This window comes from Spea bombifrons, chromosome 11 (assembly GCF_027358695.1).
Source record: "Spea bombifrons isolate aSpeBom1 chromosome 11, aSpeBom1.2.pri, whole genome shotgun sequence".
NCBI classification, from domain to species: Eukaryota; Metazoa; Chordata; class Amphibia; order Anura; family Pelobatidae; genus Spea; species Spea bombifrons.
In genome coordinates, this window is record NC_071097.1 from 22444702 (window position 1) to 22464795 (window position 20094).

Genomic DNA, 20094 nt, shown 5'->3' on the forward strand with positions numbered 1-20094 from the left:
TTGATTATATGTGTATGTTTATTATAATTACATGTGTGTATACATGTGTATTATCATATTTGTGTATGTGTATTATAATTATATGTGTGTATATGTGTTTATTATGATTGTGTGTATATGTTATTATGATTATAGCCGTGTTTATTATTATTAGATCTCTGTATATGTCTCTCTTATGATTATATCTGTGTATATATATATATTTATATTATTATTAGATCTCTGTATATCTCTCTTATGATTATATCTGTGTATATATCTTTATTATTATTAGATCTCTGTATATGTCTCTCTTATGATATCTGTATATATGTTTATTGTTATTAGATCTCTGTATATGTCGCTCTTGTGATGTATATATCTTTATATTATTATTAGATCTCTGTATATGTCTCTCTTGTTATTATATCGGTGTATTCCCCTGCTCACCAGGGGCAGAGGGCGCCCGGTTAACGCTCTCACTGCCAGCAGGCGTGTAGCACACAGCGGGTGAGCGCGATGCTCGCTCAGTGATCGCTGCCGAGTGCGATGCCCGGTGGGCTGTGAGAGGGTTGCAGCTGCAGCAGCAGGGCTTGTCCCCGCGTACAGTCACAGTGAGCATGTGCAGATCAGCCCCACTCCCGCTGCCTGATACAGAGGCTTGTCTGTGCCATGTTTGTGTAATGTGTGCCTCTGCTGAACGCGATTCACACGCAGCCGGCTCGCCCCTCTCACCCGTCTGATGTTTTCTTGCTTCTGTTTCAGTCTTCAGGATAATTCCTTCAGCAGCACAGCTGTAGCGGAGTAAGTGCAACACCGCCGTATTAACGAAGCCATTAATGTGCTTAGTAAACAACGGGGGGGCGGCTTAGGCTGCCTTCCCGGTAGCCGTGTTCACATGCATGATGCTGCGTACACGGGGGTTACATGCTACATGGGTATTACATGCTACATGCTAGATGTGTGTGTCATGCATCGTGTGATAACTGCCTTTGTTGGGCGGCAGGATCTGTGCTGCATCCTCTGTCTAGTTTAGCAGACAGCAGGTTGTGTACAGCAGGAAGTCAGTGTGACCGGCTCTGTACAGATCTAGTAAATTACATTCATATTCCATCTATCTATCTATCTATCTATCTATCTATCTATCTATCTATCTATCTATCTATCTATCTATCTATCTATCTATCTATCTATCACCGATCTCTGGCATACATGTATATATAGTATGTATGCATGTACATATGTGTGTGTATATATATATATATATATATATATATATATATATGTGTGTTTGTGTATATGTATATATGTGTGTGTGTATGTGTGTATATAAAAAATAAAAATATATATATATATATGTGTGTGTCTGTGTGCGGACATATATTATAGTCCCCATGCATAATTCACCCATGTTTGTGTCATTTAACCCCCTGCAGTGTTTCTCTGTCACTATCTTTTTGTGTCACTGGAAAAAAGAAAAAAACTTGACCAAGATAAAAATATTCATTATCCACCCACGTCACTAATTTTATTTAATTATAACCTTAGGTAAAATTAGAACTGACAGGTATTATCTTACTATGTGAATGTTGCCAAATGTGTTATTGCTTGTTTGCTGTGAACATTTGCATGGGGTTTACCTGGTGCTTTATCATATTAGTTGGCAGGTATATCTTATTTGTGTGATTGTATTTCTCACAAATAATTAGATATAGATAATACACCTGTTGATATATTTGCTTATGTTTTACAATATTTAAAGCACCTTTATCCAGTATGGGCCAAAAGGGATTTCAAAAGTCAGTATTCACAAGTCATTAACTGCATTGATGGACCGGTTAATGTCCCAGTCCTCTGACAGTAGAATTGGTAGCTCTGTCATTTGGACTGATCTACCTGTGCCAAAGGAAAAAAAACAATGCGGTGTTCCCTTGCTAGACAGTGGTTCGTAACAGGTGTCTGATTGACCAACTCAACAGCTGGCATGTAGAAATATGAAAGAATAGCTCTGGCACAAGATGTGCAGGAAGATCAGAGTTTATAACCACTGGTCTAGGGAAGCCCTTAGCATGATGAGCTGGATCTTTGAAAATATATAATGTATATGAGGCCTTCATTCTTTGATGACATAAAGACTCTAATGCTCAGCCACTCCATGCTTAGTTTTAGAGGTGACCTGTTCTTCTTTTGTGGCAGAGGACAAGTCCACTACCAGTCTGAGGCTCCTAATTATTCTTTTGGAATGGATGGAAAATAATCTCAGTAATCCCTCCTGGTTGGACGTAGTAAGGTAGACAGATCAATACTTGTGATACAGATCTTTACTTCTCTGTAGGCTCTCATGGTTTTTATATAAATAGTGGATTTGGGTATCACGGCATGATGCTGTATCCTGGTTCTCTCGTTCCTTACAATAGCCTTTTAGCAAAAGGAACAGAGGAAGAGCGATCTGTGTTGGCTGTCTTCGTTCTATTAGCGGGATCCCATCACATCTGGGACGTTGGTGAAGCCTCTCTGGCTTAGTGTGATTTTCCTCCTGAATTATAGACACACAAAAAACATTTTCCTCCTGTATACAATGTTATATACAGTGATGTAGATTTTCATTGACAAAATGAAAATCATGTGATATTTTGGGTGACTCTCCCCGTTCCATAAACATTTATTAGGCTGGGTAGTTAAGACTGAGCAATTCTATTTTTTTACAACAATGCAGTATGATAAGGAGTCAGGGTGGGTAACAAAGCTAGAACACATTCTAACGACTATGTAGTCTATGAACACTTAATTCAGCAAGACTTTTGAGTGATATATTCCCTAAAGAGTTTGGCTTTAGCAGGACAACTCAAATCATGGGGTGGAGAGAATTGACTATTCTGCAAGACTTTATTAGTGTGTGTTAGACCTTGATCTACTAAAACAAAAATATTTAAGTTATATGTTTTATTTTGGTTGCTTTTATTTAGAAACAAATCTTATGTCGTAGCAGAAATAAATATTTTCCATTCAGACCCTAAGAAGGCCGTTGCGATCCAAAAAAAAACCACTAATAATTTTCAGACCATAAAACAAAGCACTTCTCTTTTATGGAATATATTTGGCGTAAGAAGGAAAGTTTATTTTCCAATATTACCCTGTAAAACTAACGCCCTAAAGGTACCCTCTAGTGAAAGATTGTGCATAAGCATTTCCCACTTATAATAATTAATAAAGAAAGGGAGCGTCATCATGGAATTCTTTTACTACCCATTTGCCTTTATTGAATGCTGCTGTATATGTAACATATTTACATCTAGCATGCTCTAAAGTCGGCTATTAAAGTAACCCCCCACTTAGAATCCTACTTTTAAACCTTGGTTCTCCTGGCAATAGATCAGAAATCTCAAGAGCAATTGCATCAATCATCCTAAATAGAAAATAGTCTTGGCCCAAGAACAGGCAGTTATATCTGAAACCCTTAACTGCATATTTTGTTCCATGTAAACTATATTTCATGTTCTTATTAGTTCTGATATGTATATATATATATATATATATATATATATATATATAGTCCAGAAATGGAGATCTGCACTCATGTGTCCCCAAATAATACTTTATTTAACAACCAATTAGCATAATAAGAAGGACCATGATATTGTCCGAAACATTGATTCAAGTTTTCTTATCATTCTTCTTGTTTTTTTAAAAAAACCATATTATTTGTAGACCTTTGAGTGCAAATCTCCGTCTCTGAACTTTGTATGCATCTGGTAGCAAGCAGCATTTGAGGAAGTAGTTATTATTGATTTATAAAATCTGAGAGCAAGCCTTGTGGACTTTGTATGTATGTATGTATGTATGTATCTATATATATATATATATATATATATATATATATATACATCGTAGAAGAAGTTGTAACTTGTTTCAATGTTGAAGACAAGGGCTTTAAATATATTTTCTTGCAGGCAGTGTTTCTGAATCCCGATTGTTACTATAAACAGCAAATTGCAAATTTTGTCCAGACTCACGTAAACATATGGATTTAGCTTGGTATTTAATTAGTTTTTCAGACTTGGCAGTCGTTTTGTTCTACTATAATAAGATTTAATTTTGGCATGTTTAAGTCAATTATTTATTAGACATTTTTCCTTAACTGAAGGCTGAAGTTGCATTATTCAACCAGACAAGATTAAAAGACAAGCCTAAGATTGAGTATTTGCATATTTGACGTTTTATCCCATTCATTTCTATGGCCGATGAATTGAATCAATAAGTCTAAAGTAGAGGCTCTCCCTGTGCATGCAGAAACTGCGTATGTGATAAACAGGACCGGACTGGGGATGGCTTAGCCGCTCTGGGACTTTAATGCCAGCGGCTACCAAATGAGCTACGTGCGGCATACATTCTTATTCTCTTGCAGTGTGTGGCCAACCACATCCAACCAGTGGCCACACACTGCAGGACTGAAGTAGCGGTATCGGTAATAATGCAGCCCTATCATCCACCAGCCCACAGGGCATGTGCCCAGTGTGGCCCAGGGCAAACTGGCACAGGTCTTTAAGCACAATATACACACTAATTTACAGGATACAGCATAGAACTTTAAATTTCCATACTGTTCCCCCTTGCCAATGCCGGATTCTATCTATGCATTTGCCCCTAGAGGAGCGCTGCAGGTGGGGGTCTATTCACACCCCTGTGAACATGCAACACTCTTCAGACTAAGACAGAGGAAGGGAGCTACCGCTCTGTAGCTGCAGCTTCTACCCCAGATGAGTACTATATTTTTCCATTTTCTTAACCCCTTAATGACAAAGCCCGAAATTCATTGTTTTCAATGGGTTTAGGGACCACCCATTGTCCTTAAGAGGTTAAGTTCTGTTCTTCTTTACTGGGGCTGTCAGGGGTGATTCTTGGCAAGATTTCAACCACCAAAACATAAATTTCTTTCTCTGTTTTATTTTTTTCCCATCTGTTTGTGTATCAACACAACTTAGAGGCGTTATGGTCCCAAAAGAATATTCTTTTAATATTTTTGTTGCTGTTTTCTTCTTGTCTGATTGGAAGTTTGACTCATAATCATTTGTAACTGTGAGGGTGTTATTCGGCAGCAACACTGGGTCTTTTGGGGAGATAAGACATTTCCCTTGTAACCAGCCCATTCAGCAGAAGTGGGCCTGGTTAAGTACCAGAGTGGCCAAGGCCACAATAGACTTCAGAAGTCTCCTTATCATATGTAAGGGACTAAGATCATAAAAAGCTAATGGCACTAATAACAATTGCATTATTAAAAAGGGAAACAGGGGAATTTTGATGTTATTTATAAAAGTAAACCCATTGTCTTTGGTTTTATGTTTTATGGCATGCATAAAACAATGGAATAATTGAACAATTCAATTAGCAATCTACAGATATAGTCTGTTTTTGTACATACCCTCATCTGAAGCATGCACCTCATCAGCGTCTCAATTATCCAAACTTTATCTGATTGCATTCGGTATTTTGTTATACATATTCAACACAGCAACCATATTATGAAATCATAATTCAGTCCCTTTCTGTTTTGGCTCAGCTGTCTCAAAGGTGCCTTTTTCCAGAATTAATCATTTTACACATTTGCACAGATGCCGATTGTGTAGAACATACATTATTTCTGCAACCAAAACCATTCTACAGCAGTCATAGCAGATTCCTATTAGCTACACCCTGTGTTTGTGATCATTGTTTCCAATATATATATATATATATATATATATATATATATATATATAGTGGAATGATGATCTCTCTCTCTCTCTCTCTCTCTCTATAATATATATAATGGAATGATAATGTGTTGACATAAGCACATGCTATATTTTTCAATGCATTTTACTTTGTATTCTGCATTAGTTCGTCAATACATACGAGTCATGTTTGTAAGCCATTTGTAGGACTAAGACAGGAGCCAGCAAACAAGTGGTAAGAGCAAAGATCCTTACACCGATTCATTCATTGACAGCAGTCAAGCTTCTTGCTCAAAATATTGAGTTCTAGATAAGTTTCTGTGAATGGATGAGCTGCTACATAGAAACATAGACTTCGACAGCAGATAACCATTTGGCCCATCCAGTCTGTCCATTTTTTTCCACATGTAACAACTCAATCAGCCCTTGCTCTTGTCTTATTATTCAGGATAGCCATATTCCTATCCTATATATGTTTAAATTCCCTCATTGTATTAGTCTCTACCACTTTTGCTGGGACACTGTACCACTTAACTACCACCTTCTCAGTAAAGTAAAACGCCCTGCATCTAACCTTCTAGTTTTAGATTATAACCTATTTTTCTAACATTTAGAGTGAAATCTGCAAAAAACGGCAGGGTGGTTATTGTGAAAATCTGTTAGCCGCTCACCGAAACAATACATATTGCGTGACTGATATATTTCCGCTATTTATAACATTACGTAATTAGTTTTACTTAGAAGGCGAAGCTTTCTCCTCGATGTGAAAGTCATTAGTTGCTGGGGGGTACAAGGAAGCTGTAATGCTAAAAAGTACAGTTGTTCTGTTTGAAGTGTTTAATGAAACCCACTTAACACGAGAGTGAATTTCTATATGAATTGAATGCAAGGATTAATTAAAAACACAATGGCCCTGTGACTTTATCGCAAAAGTCTTATAAAAGTGCCTTTCAGGAGAGCGTTTAGTTCTACCAACAGCTAAAACAATCAAGTGGAAATTGTAACATTTGGACTGTGAGTCACGCGTGCTATGATAACGAATTTCCATTTTATACCCCAAAGAGAGCAGAATTAGTACGTAACAGAAATGAAATGGTGTACCTTTCCATCAAAACAGCTGGGATTCATGTATTCTCTGATCATCATTCTACATAATAAAACTTTTTTTTTACTTAAATCTGTTTTTTTTCCTTTTTTGTTTCCCTCTCAAGGAGCGAAGGTGAAGCAACCTCTCTACATGAGGACCAAACTGTGTGTTCCAAGCTCAGGTGAGCTGTCCATGCTAATAATGTCATTGTTAAATGAATAATCATGGATAACCTTCATAAACTCATTGTACACACACTGTACACTATATACACATACATTGTACATCTCGTACATACATTATACACCTTTCACGTACGTTAGACCTTTGATAAGTCACACATTGTAATTTGTATTTGTTACTATTAAACTAAGCATTGGTCTATCGGACTCAGAACCCCCAATAAACCTGGGTTTATTCTCCATTAGTTCCTCCGACAATGTTTCTGGCTGGAGACGGCCAATGCCCTTTACAATAAGTCAGAAATAAAGAAAGCAGATATAATGGTTGCTCACAGAGTGATCCAGGCAAACGGATGATTCAGTGCTGTATGCACAGGGATAAAGCAATGCCCGTTCTTGGGACTCTATCACTTTAATATTATATATGACAAGGGAACGGATTTGCAAAAGAGTAAGCTGTAATGGGGCAAGGAAATCCAGATACGTGGTACAGCGCATGTGAAATCATTAATACACAAATGTGAAGAGGGGATAACTGTATAAGAAACACAGCCATCAATAGTGCGGTGCAGGTTCCTTCAAACTACTGGGTGTCCCTGGCACATGGCACATGGGTGTTTCTGCATCTGTGACACATGCGGAAATTCAATTAATGTGATCTTGATAGTATCGTACAAGGCTAGAGCTCTGATTGGATGAGTTTTTTTATTAGCATAGCAAATAATCATAAATGATTTATGCTAGTGTAGGGCTTTAAAATGTACATTTGATTTAAATATTGATTTAAGGAGTATTACAAATACGTTTTAATTCTATGCAAAAACATATGTTTATTTCTTATTAAGGTAAGTTTCTAAAATATCAAACTGCAGAAAGATCAATCATCAATATGCATGAAATTATTGTCAGTATGGAAAAATGCATTGTTGGTGCTTTGTTGTGTTGGTTCTTATTGAAGCTGGACTAAGTGGCACCTTTTCGTCTGGGCTCATTTCCAGTCATACATCAAGAGACAGGTCCTAAAAATAAAGTATGTTATCAACAATAACATATTGAAGTGTTACATGTTTTTCAAATACAAAATTCAAGCTTTCTTACAGTTATGAAGCAGAGGTAGCTTATCGGACATCTGTTTCTGTCCTGTGTGCACACTTGAGTGGTCAGTAATGGTTAACTGGACTATAGATGTATGCATTTACATGTTAACACGAGCAGAACAACACACGTTTAGTAAAATGCAAGTTGTTTCCATGCAGGGGCCTGTGAGTTACAATTGTGTGAGTTTCATGCAAGGGCATGTGAGTTCAATGGAAACTTCCCTATCCTCACTTGAAACTAGGAGACCCGCTTGCCCCTGCAATACAGATAAATAACAATTTATCTTAAACATTGGAACAGGATCCCCAGGTTTTACAAGGGACAGTCTAATGTCCCTGACATCCCCTCTAAAGAATAATGAATATTAAGGTACTCTTCTCCAAAAAAAAGTACCAGTATATAAGCCATACGTACTGCTTTTATTATCACATAACGCAAGGTACTTCCTAGTTGTGACAATGAAAAAAAGCACATATCTGACCTCGAAGTTGCAGCCCTGCTACAGTACATACTATGAAATCACACATAGCTGTGAATGTTACTAAGTGCTTCCTCGTAAAAGAGGAAGCCCGGTCTAACCCTTTAAGTGCCAGAGTGGAGGACAGCAATTAATGGTGTGGAGACCTTCTCATGGCCAGTATAGGTAGAATTTCTATTTAACGCCCCAGTTTTACATCCCGAGCCAACGCCAGCTGAGCAGGAGACCGAGACAGCGAGCCAAAACAGAGCGCTGTCTCTGGAAATCTGACACCGATTGGAAGGCATGTAATTGGTTCACTAGAACCTGTTTACTGTATCTCCGACATTCACTTTTTATTTACAGCCAAGAGTAGCCAGAACATTTTATAAAGAAACTTACTTGAAATGTTCTTGCTATGTAATTAGATTTCGTACAAGGTTTCGGTTCTCTATTTCCCACATTTGGGAATTGCCTTTGCATCAATTATGAGCCCAGACGAGACGTGGAGACAAAAAATCCATCAGGAGGAAACCTTCCAAGGAGCCTTGTTGGAAAACTCCTGTAAAAGATTCAAAACATATTCATCACTGAGCACAGCTTTGTCAGAGATAGCTGTGTTTTTAGGGAGACATAGAAATAATCAACATTAACCCTGAAATGATATTTATCACATCTGAAAATTCACTGAGAAGATCATGTGTACCTACAATGTCCTTCTCGCTCACATTTTCATTCAATTTTTGTAGGAATACAGAGAGAGACTTTGTGCACTAAATATATAAACATTTTCTAAAAATTGGATTCCTCTTTGATTTTTTAAAATTGCTTGACATTGTGCTACGTTGCCATAGTTACCAAACCAATCTTCCAGGAAACGGCATGTTTACGGCCGCTAGAAATAATTGTTAATAGAAGCCATAGAATCCACTCATGGGCAGATGGGATGGGCAGAATGGTTCTTACCTGCCGTCAAATTGTATATATTTTTTAGTAACTCCTCTTTTAATAATATATGAAATTAAAACTTAAACTTTTAATAATTTTGAAAACTTAAAAGAACAGAGTGAGCCGTAAACTGGCTAAAAATTTTACCGTTTTCCATGATCCTAAAATGCATGTAGATGTTTAATTCAGACATTATCCTTTTCCAGGTTTTCTGTATGATGTTTGGTGTTTTAGGTTTCAGTCCTATTTATTTATATATTTTTAATGGCAGAGATGAAAATAATAAAGAGAATTACCCTCAAAGAGCAGCAGAACTGGAAGAACATGCTTCACCGTCGTGGGACGCACAACCTCATGTGGAAAAGAAGGTGTTTGATGGCGCTTCCAGACATGCTGTTGGCATCCTGCAAATAAAAAAGTCGTGGTCAAGCGTCAAGTCGGAAAACGGGAAGGGACATGAAGGCAGTCAGGTAAGAAAACACCATGAAATCTGTAATTTTGTCAGGAATGAAACTTCCGTCAAACTTAAAATGTTTGATATAGAAAACTCTATAAAGACACAGTGCGAAAGTGCACACGCACACCTCCACCAAATAAAGAAAATGGATATAAACACAAAGGGTTAAAATAATAATTAATAGGGTAATACAGCTGCTAGTCTCTGGTCTGCCACCACTGTTTTTATTTTGATTTATTTATTATAAATGCATTGAATAAAATGTATTTTTATATAAGCATATTGTGACATTGAGTAATTTTAGTGCTGCCTATTCCTTTTTGTTAAACAAAAACTTTCTTAATTTTTTGAAGAAAAACTAAATTGATTTTGTAATTGGTAAGGTCACTTAACTTTGACTTGCATAGTTTTGATTCATGTATTGATTTACAGATCCCGTTTGCATAGTGACAGTGAGCTAAACCCCAAAGGGTACTCTGTTGGTGTTGATTGATAACTTCTTTATGATTATACTTATTTTCACCGTAATTATCCATAAGCTTTTACTTTTTGTTATTCCTACACCTGTAGCTTGTGGCCCATCTAGTGATGGTGATGCAAATCCCACACACAAAAACATATACTAATTCTTTATATAGGAACCTTTTTGGGTTATTCTACATATTCTGTGATATGCACATGTAACTATACAGTCTCAAATCGTGATGTACTGTGAAGCCTGGGACTGACAACATACAAATATACACACATACTATACACAAGGGCTGCACAAGTCCAGTCCTTGAAGGCCGTAAAGAGGATAACCCAGCTTGGAAATAACTTCTTACTTCCTCAGTTGTATATGATTAGCTGCGTCTGCATTTAACATGGCAGAGGCTGAATAAACTAAAATGGAGGACACTGAGTCATTTTAATTGTTCAGGCAAAAGCAGCGTACAGAGAAATACGCTTTGATTTCACAGAGAAGAAATCATACAGTGATTTAGTGCAGCGTACGTAATGCTGCGTACATATTAAAACAAGTAATATATACATACTAAAGACGTAGGAGCATAGATTGTGATAACAGAACAGAACCCATTGCCCCATCTAATCTTCCATTCTAGAAAGACTTCATACTTCACATCCAAAGCTTCTTCAGGCCCCTTACTGTGTTTGCCTGTAATGCTTTCACTGGAACGATATTCCACATATCTACTACCAGTGAGGTAGCATTTTCTCACATTAGAGGATAACTCAATAACTCAATAACGCTTGCTCTAGATAAGCTTTGTCATTTTCTTCCAGAAGGGTTTCCATTAATTTATCCAATACAGAAGTAAGAATTACAGGGCTGTAGTACAGTGGCACGACATAGGCGATTTTCCAGAATCTACACATGATAATGAATGAGTGAAGAGTTTTTTTATTTTTTGACAAAACCGTCAAAACTTAATTTTCTGTCAAGTGAGACATGTTTATTGTATTATGTGAAGTTGTCCCATCCAGGGGTTTGTTCTCAGCAAAACTAGCTTTAATAATTATCCAGCAGAAATAATTATCATTAAGAAATTATTTTTTTCATTCCTCCCTGTTTTGTTATGTATGCCTTTTGTTGAGTTGCTGATTGTTGCTGATTGGTTAAGGCAGTCTTTGCATGGGTTAGTGAGGAGAACAAAGTAGCGCGGGACTGCTTTTTTAATCCCGCTCTCGCTGAGTTTTTGACCAATCCCGCCCGTTCCCGCAATGTGGGTGTTCCACTACCGCCCAATCCTGCCACATTTGTGGCCAATCCCGCCCACTCCTGCCACATTTGTGGCCAATTAAGCCCACCTCCTTACCTGAACTGCAGATTCCCCGCGCAATCCCGCAAGGCTGCCCTCGAGTTGCTCCCTCACAGCATCTCTTCTCTTGCTCCGCCCAGGAACAAGGCGGAGTCACGGGAAGTGACGTCACATCACATGACTCCGTTTTGTTCCTGGGCGGAGCAAGAGAGGAGACACTGTAAGGGAGCAGCGAGAAGGCAGCCTTGCGGGAGTACGATGGACGACGGTAGCAAAGCTTTCTGGGAGCATTTCGTTTTTGTAGTGTAGGCATGGACGACCATGCCACATCACGCTCTGCAGAATGTCATACTGGCTGTGATCACATATCATGCAAACCATTATGAAAATACGTACCAACAAAAGAGTAAACAAAATAAACAGTGTAAGCATTCACCTGTGATAATGAGGTGAAACTAGAAGTTTGTGCTTTTTCTATCTTGGTTATTCAAAAAAAAAAAAAAAATATTAATTATTTCTATACTTGGATAGTACAATCAACCCTAATATCAGACTCGTTGTAGACCAACCAATAGACCAATAATATCTTGTTGATGTTGGTATTTGTCATATGTGATGAGTGGAGTAACAGTGAGAATGTTGTCAAATTAGTTAACAATTATTTATCTAATCATTTCAACTATTTCTCCGTTTATAAAGACAGCAAAAACTGTAACAGTGGCAAGGAAAAAAAGAATCAAAATAGTATTTTTCTTGATGTGCAAAAATTGCCTATTTTTTGTGGTTTGCTCATTAAAAACTAAAAAGGTTTGAATTCAGCAGCTGTACGGTTTGCCGTTATAAATACGATTTGGAAGGATCCTTGCAGCTGTGTTCTATTTTGCCCTCTGCCACATAGAGAACCTCCAGTATGATTTTCTAAAAAAACACACACAGTGTTTCACATCGAAAAAAGATCTGCTAATTTGATGCTAATCAACCATGAAGAAACAAGAAAATCCCTCCCTAATGCGTCTGCATCCTGAGGGTTGAATTTGGTACCGAGTGATTCATAGAGGAATTTTTTCCGTTTTGACACAGCTTTTCCTTTGAGAAATGCCCATTGATGTGTGTTCTGAGATTTTGTTTTCTTTTGTACATTTGCACCTGTTTCGTGATTCCACTGAACAAATTCTGTTTAGATACACGCATAGGCAAATCTCCTTGGGGTAAAGACAGGGATGAACAAAATGGAGCTAAGGATCCATTCCTTCCCTGACTTGGAGAGGCGCTATCACCATCACATTTTATAGCATAATTACATTTATTTATTAGCACTGCAGACAGAGAGTGTTTTCCGTTTGACAATCAGTGTAATTATTTTGGAGATATCTAGTTTCAAAGCTTACATTGAGAAAGTTGACTTCTGTGGCATATGGTGGCCAGGCTAGCATCAGTTTCCTGTACTAAATTCACTTCCTTATAATATTTATTATATATTATAAATATTTCTGGGTTTGCATGTATATTATATAAGTATTCTAGCCGTGGCTTCCAACGCTATGGTGGGCCTGATTTGGCCAAGCGTGACCAGCCACCTTGCAATAGCCATGGAAGAAGGAGCGTGGGCAGAACCTGGGTGGCAGTGGCCTGAGCCACGTGTCTCTCTTCCCATCTAACGACCAAATACTCTTCTGGAGTCCCAGTAATCAGCTCTTATTCCTGGAGTCTCTGGTCCAGACCTGTAGAGATCACAGGTATGACTATATGACTTGAATGAATGGAGTCGATCTGGTTCCCATTTGAATTTTTCCATTTGCTTATGGAAATTACTGGGGGGGAGAGGCAAATATCAGACCAGTGTGTTGAAAAGTTTGTCTTACTATAGTTTTTTTTGTTTTGTTTATGGTACATCTCCTACTCGTTTTATGATAAAACCCCATCGTAAAATAAAGCTCCATCAAAATCCCCATTAAATGCTACGGTATCAGTTCTTCGTCTACCGACTTTAACAAGTATGAAAACTGCACCAAAGGAATTTGAGAAAAAAGGAGCCACTCACAGCCTAAAATACATGAAATAAAATAGGAAAAAGGCATTCACTATTCACATACTTTAAATAAACACTAACCACCCATGACCCGTGAACCAGGTTGGTGCTGACAATTGCTCCTCTGTCTCCAATTGCCCAACGAGCTGTGAAGTGAGGAGGATTTAATAAACCAAGCTTGAGGCTCTAGACTTAGAGGCATAGCATCCTCACATTCCCTTTGATAAGAAATGCTGCCCTAATCATCACCCCTTTATTAAAACACTCATTAAAGCTTGAAAATGTATTCGTTTCTGAAATCTAATCCCACACACTGGACATATTGATATTCTTTCACACATAAAATAAATATCATTATGGAACAGAAAATTATCAGCTCCTCGCAGCTGTGTTTGCAACAAGATATTACAGTTCCACAGCTTTATTTTAGTTGCCATGAATTCCAAGTGGGAATTACACATATATCAATTAGCCGGTTCAATAGCCTGTAATCAGATTGTACACCCAAAGAATGAGTTAAATACTGAAATATTGCACCTGTGTATACATACTAGTCTTATCTTAGGAGACGTGAACGTGTCCTCTCATCTCATGGTTACCACAATAGAACAGCTGACACTCCTGGACTGGCCATCAAGCACACTGGGCATATGCCCAATGGGCTGATGGTCAACAGTGCAACACACTCACCTGTTGGGGTGCTGCGCATGTACATCATCAGGCCAAAGTCACCCCGTCATCGCCAGTCTTCACCAGACAGTTGATCAGTTTTCATGGGGTGTTTTTTTTTTGCTCTGTTTGGGTTTCTGGCATTACGATTGCCTTTTGTTTAAATATAAGGGACCAACGTTTTGCTGCAGTATATATTTTTAGGGATTTAAGTTGATCTGTCATCCGCTTGTTTTCTTTTTTCTTGAAAGCAAAATAAAATACCAATATACCAATGTGGATGTATCTTTTTTTTTCATTTGTCACCCATAGTTTGATTTTGTTCTCTTGTTTGCGTAAGACTACGTTTTTAGACACAGCTTTAGAGCACAGCATAAGGTTGGAACGCATGAACCTGAGCTTTCCGCATAAATACAGGTGTTCATCCATTGTGTGCAGCGCTGTTTTTCTGGGTCTCCGGGTAACTATGGGGAAACTCAGGGTTGCAGGAGCCCACTCCACACCCACTTCCAACAATGGCATGTGTCCCATGATGCCAGCGGGACCGCCCACTGACATCAACGGGACCACCCACCAACATCAGAGGGACCTCCTACCCGCATCCCGCAAGGAGGAACTCTAGGTAGTCTCATTTTCCAAGTCAAATACGTTTGCATGCAGTAAAACGCACTTGAATCCATGCAGAACTAACTCAAAAATGCATTTGACATAAAAATAGCATTCAAGCTGACCTTTAATGGAATTGAGGTGTTTGTGTGCTGTTTTATATTACTTACCTCTCCTTCACTACTCTTACTTATGACGCAAACCAGCTGGCCCCCAAACACATTGGATATATTTAAGCTAGCCCAATTGACTTTATATTTTATCTGTGCTAGGATGGTTATGGTGAAAACAAGTTCAGTTTCTTAATGCTTCACGATATGTGACTCATGATGTAGGCCAGTGAACGTAAGCAGTTCTCCATCGATCCCAGGAGATCCTGCTCTATATGGAGCTTTGGATGATTTGTTTGGAAAATGTGTTATGACTCATACCAACTATTTATCAAATTATGCAAATTCCACTGGTTAACGAACAGCAAGCACTGTCATAATACGCACAGATCCAACTGTAAAAAAAAGATTATAAAAGAAGATTATTTCAAAAGATATTTAATTATATATTTAGAAACATGTTATCTGAACATGTGCCTAATGCCCTTAAGGGGGCAAAAATATATTTCCAAATCTGTTTAATTTAAAGTAATGATACTTGGTAGCAAACCATGGCTTTTATTTTGCAAATAAATATGGTCTATTCATGTTCCAAGCTTAATTATACATTAGGATGCTGTGTATTAAGTAAAAGTTGATTATGGTATTCCAGGTAGTGTGGACTTTTCGTCTGCTGAGCTGGTTGGAGAGAGGATTTTGCCGTGGCTGGTGTTGCGTCGTTGCGTAGTGTGTTTTCTGTAATTTAATGTGCGTTATAAGTGCCTGGATGGACATTATGTGTCCATTAGAAAGAAACTTCTCTCTTTGAAATTATAGCACATTAGCTGCAAAGCTTCCGGATTCACAATTGATATGCGGAAACATTCTAATTGTTTGACTTTTAATATTTCTTTCTTTTAGTTGCAAATAAGCAATTTGACTGCTTAGGCCATGACAATTTAACATAGTGTGTAGTTTGTATGACACCATATATATATATATATAAATATATATATAATATATACAGATCTTCAGCTATTTCCTACCTTATACTGCAAGATTTGCCCAACCAGGCACCCTCAATATCAACTATTTTTCCACAAAGACTTATCCACCTCCATTACTTTATATACCATTACATTTTGCTATTATGTAGGTTATTACCCCCAGTCCCAGTTAGATGTACCCTGTGGGGTTATTAACAGCTTACATGGATACCCCTTGCATAAAATGGTTAACACTACATAGAACATCTATGCTTTTACTGAATTAATGAGTCACGTAAACAACCATTCAAAGTGAGTGGTAATAGCTGCCAGCTGTCCTGAATTTGTAAGTATAGATTATGGTTGCGAAAATCTGAATATCATGCTGGTATATTGACACCAATATCCTACCATGATGACTTTAACGTTACAAATTCCTTAAATGCATCTTCACGAGTTCACTGTGTTAGAGCTTGGTATGTAAAGGAGCTCAGATACCATGCTCAGTAACGTCTGAAAGAAGAACGTGCAAGACGTATTTCTGCAGTTGCTCCCTGCAGGAGTTGTTTTGTATTCTTGATAAATAAACGGGTTATATTTTTTTATACATTCCTGGTCGTCTGGTACTTAACATATGTTAATTGACTCTTGTATGTGATGGACCTTCCATATCCACTACAGTGGCCAGAAAGATGGAATTCTGATGGAATAAAATGTAGACCCAGTGCAAAATATAATATGATGGAAAGTGGAGAACCGATTTTGGGCGCAAAGGGAAAACTTGAGTCACCGGTAATATGTGATGGTGAGTCTGTCTCACTGCCCCCATGGTGTTTGTCTATCTCTGTGAGATGTAACACCTATTCACTACCGTATGTATTCTTCAGGATAGATACCTGTAATGGACTGTTATTGTATATCAGATTGTTCCTTTGGTGTCTACCTGTTGTCCCAACAATGTGTTAGCTGTGCTGACCCCCTGCTTTCCAATAACTATATAGTGCTTTGAACCCCTGTTTAGAATGCATCTGCCATGCAGATATGTTTAAGTAGACACCTTGAACTAAATATTGTGCGACTCAAATAACATAGATCACATTAAATGCGTAGAGGCTTTCTATGTTGTGTCAACCCTATCCTGGTGTCATGTAACGTTATTGCAGATGAAGGAGACTCCTTGCTTTCCTTTTACATTCATTCCTTTCTTTCCAACCACCCGGTTTCTTATACTTCACTCATTTTGATTGACCCCGGCTATATTCCAGCTTCTTTAAGTGTCTGGCAGGTTCGTTTGGCAAAGTTCTGTAGCAAATGCCCCATGTTCCTTCTTTTTCTGGATGACCTTCCTCGTGCTCAGCATTCACAGCTACATAATAATGTGTTTGTGGTCACATTCTCCTGCCGCCCTTGTTATTCCTTCTTACAAGTGCGATGATAATGGCAGGCATATTGTTGGTCAGGCATGCTTGGCTTGCTGGATTTAGCACTTTAAATGGCAGAGTTTTCCGTCAAGGTGGGAGAATGTATGTATGCTTCCTAAAATAGCTCCAGGCGCCAGAAGTTTTATACGGCTCAGTGACAGGCTTTATTAAATAACCAAAATGTTGGAACAGTTGGAGTGGATAAGCAGGTGCAGCTTCTCTTTAGTACAAATAAATGATCAGTGTTTATTGCATTCTATAAAGAGGGGAGAGTAGAGCCCTGGCTCTTAATCGCTCGGGATTGTGAACATGCGGGCAGATCATAGATCATAGAATTATCAGTAACTGGATTACAAGACGAAGCTGCTGTGAGCCTCTTCGCGGTCAACCGGTTGTAGGCTGTGGATATAGCCCATGGATAGTAAGCCTTTACTGGCTTACATCATGAAGGAATTGTGATCTCCAATTCAGATCATTCCACCGCCCATGGCCACTCAAAGGGTTAAGATACATTAAACTCTTTCCAAAGTATGCACAAGTCTTATCCTTTCATTAAGAAGTTGATTGTCCTTTGCTGTAGGGGAAATTGTAACTAATGTCCCATTAAATTGAAATACAGATATTGCAACGGGGGGGCTAAAGCTTTTACTATTCCTGTAAATCCAGGACAGTTGGCGGATATGAAATGCCATTTGCAGTCACGTTTTAATTATTTTGAGGTAGCAGAATTGCTCGCTGGATACCTCTCTCTCATAGGTGCAGTGTTCCATCTGTTTCCAGATTATCATTGTGGCTGCTATCCAGAGAGATCGTCTTACATCAGCAGCTAAATAAACGTGTGTTTTTGTTCCCCTTGCTCCGGCATCGCAAAGCTCATTATTTATCAATCTTTTAGCGAGGAATGTTTCAAACCTGTTTGTTTCTGCAGGAAATCGAGAATGTAATTCCAAGCCTTCCCGAAAGTCGGACTACAAAAGGAATGACATCTCACAATCACCCTCATCATGTAACCGTAAGAGGCACAGCCGATTTCCCGCAGAGGTAAGTAGTTTCCTGTCTCTATTAATCCAAGTTCCAAACCGGATCACAGCGCTGTGGGACTGTGGAAGGTGATAAAGTGGACAGATTGCTTTGTTTGTGTGTTCTCCGTCTGAAATGGCAGAAAGACCAGCAAGTAATCATACAATCGGAGCTAAGTGTCCTCCACTTGCTTTAGGATTCAGTTTACACAGGAGCCACTGTATAAGTTGCCAGCTGGCTAATTGCGTCCTCAAGAGCAGAAAATCGGTTTCAAGGAGCCATGGACCGGAGTACGAATGACAGAGACTGTCTAATAAAATTTGCAATAACAAAAGAACTTGGTGACATCTTTAATTAGATCTATTGGGAAGCAGGTATGAGTTTTGGTATGACCCTGGTCTAATTAACAAATTGATTGGAAGATACCTAGACTCTGGGGTTTATTCACTAAAGGAAGAGATTGCAGGAGAGTTGTATTCCAGTTCCTTGACTTCACTATACGTTATGAAGAACTCCAGCTTCAGGAAGAGGCTGGCTGGCCCTATATATTGTACAGTTATATCACTGAGATTTTTTCTTCTTTCCCATTGGATTATGCATTATACAGGGGGAACTCAACCCTTCGTGCTGGAGGAACTTGACAGTATTGACCCTTCATAATGAATAGTCAAGTGAGAAAGTGAGAAACCACAACTCTCCTGCAAACTCTACTGACAACTCTGCCTTTAGCGAAAATACTCTATTAAAGAAAAAAGTCAGTAATAATGACATTTCTGTGATCAGTGGGATTACCAAAGTAGTTCCTTTTAGTGTTTCTCAGAAAGAAAAACTGTGTTTACCTCCCATTGCTCTCTCCTCCATGCCAGAGTTTTTATGTTCTGAACTAGTAAGGGACCTCTGTTAAAATGAGTGGAAATAGAATGGTGTATATGTTGTATGTTTGAAAACAGATGCTCTGTGAGTGAAGATCGTTGCGTCCGGTGTTCCGCATACAGCAAGGACAAATGGAGGATTGAGGACCCCCAGGGGAAAGGGTATTACACATTACTCTGAAGGTGGATCTTTTGCAGAGTGATAAAAATACATTTCAGATCATCCCACTCCAAAACCCCCCTTACTGAAATGAAACACCTGCGTGGGAGAAATATTTAAAGCGCGGAGGGACACGTTTTTACAATGTTGTCATTTTTGCTGTATACCAAACTCAAGTGTTTCCCCGTTCACTGCCCCACAGAATGTACATGAAATGCAGAATATTTATTTGGGTTATTTGAGCCTATAATGGAATTTGAAGTTCCATGAAACCTGTTTTCTCCACGTTAATATGTTCTTTATTGTATTTAGCTGATCTGGATTTTTGCTTATTTGGAAGAAGGCTATCAAAATTATCAGCCATTGTATACATGACATTATGTTCAAATCTAAATATGTTATTTACTGTTGAAGATTCTGTTTTTGTGGACTAGCTGATTCAGTAATTCGTTTGAATCCTCCTCCTACACCATTGTACAGCATGTACGAGGATGCCTACTCACAAAGATAGACACAAAGTTGTCATCCTTGTGGATTGTAGAGTAAACAGCTGAACTTTT

General features: G+C 38.4%; 1 protein-coding gene across 3 annotated transcripts in view; it reads left to right on the forward strand.

Annotated features, from left to right (window-relative positions):
* Positions 1-544: 544 nt before the first annotated feature.
* Positions 545-20094, forward strand: part of FAM13C (family with sequence similarity 13 member C) — a 43499-nt gene continuing 23949 nt past the window's right edge. The window contains exons 1-4 of one of the 3 annotated variants that reach the window (XM_053450157.1): positions 545-783; positions 6902-6958; positions 9734-9932; positions 18411-18523. In XM_053450157.1, coding sequence (XP_053306132.1) covers positions 722-783; positions 6902-6958; positions 9734-9932; positions 18411-18523 — 431 coding nt within the window. In that variant the 5' untranslated portion in view covers positions 545-721. The remainder of the gene's footprint in view (positions 784-6901; positions 6959-9733; positions 9933-18410; positions 18524-20094) is intronic. The other 2 variants (XM_053450156.1, XM_053450158.1) reach the window with 2 other exon arrangements.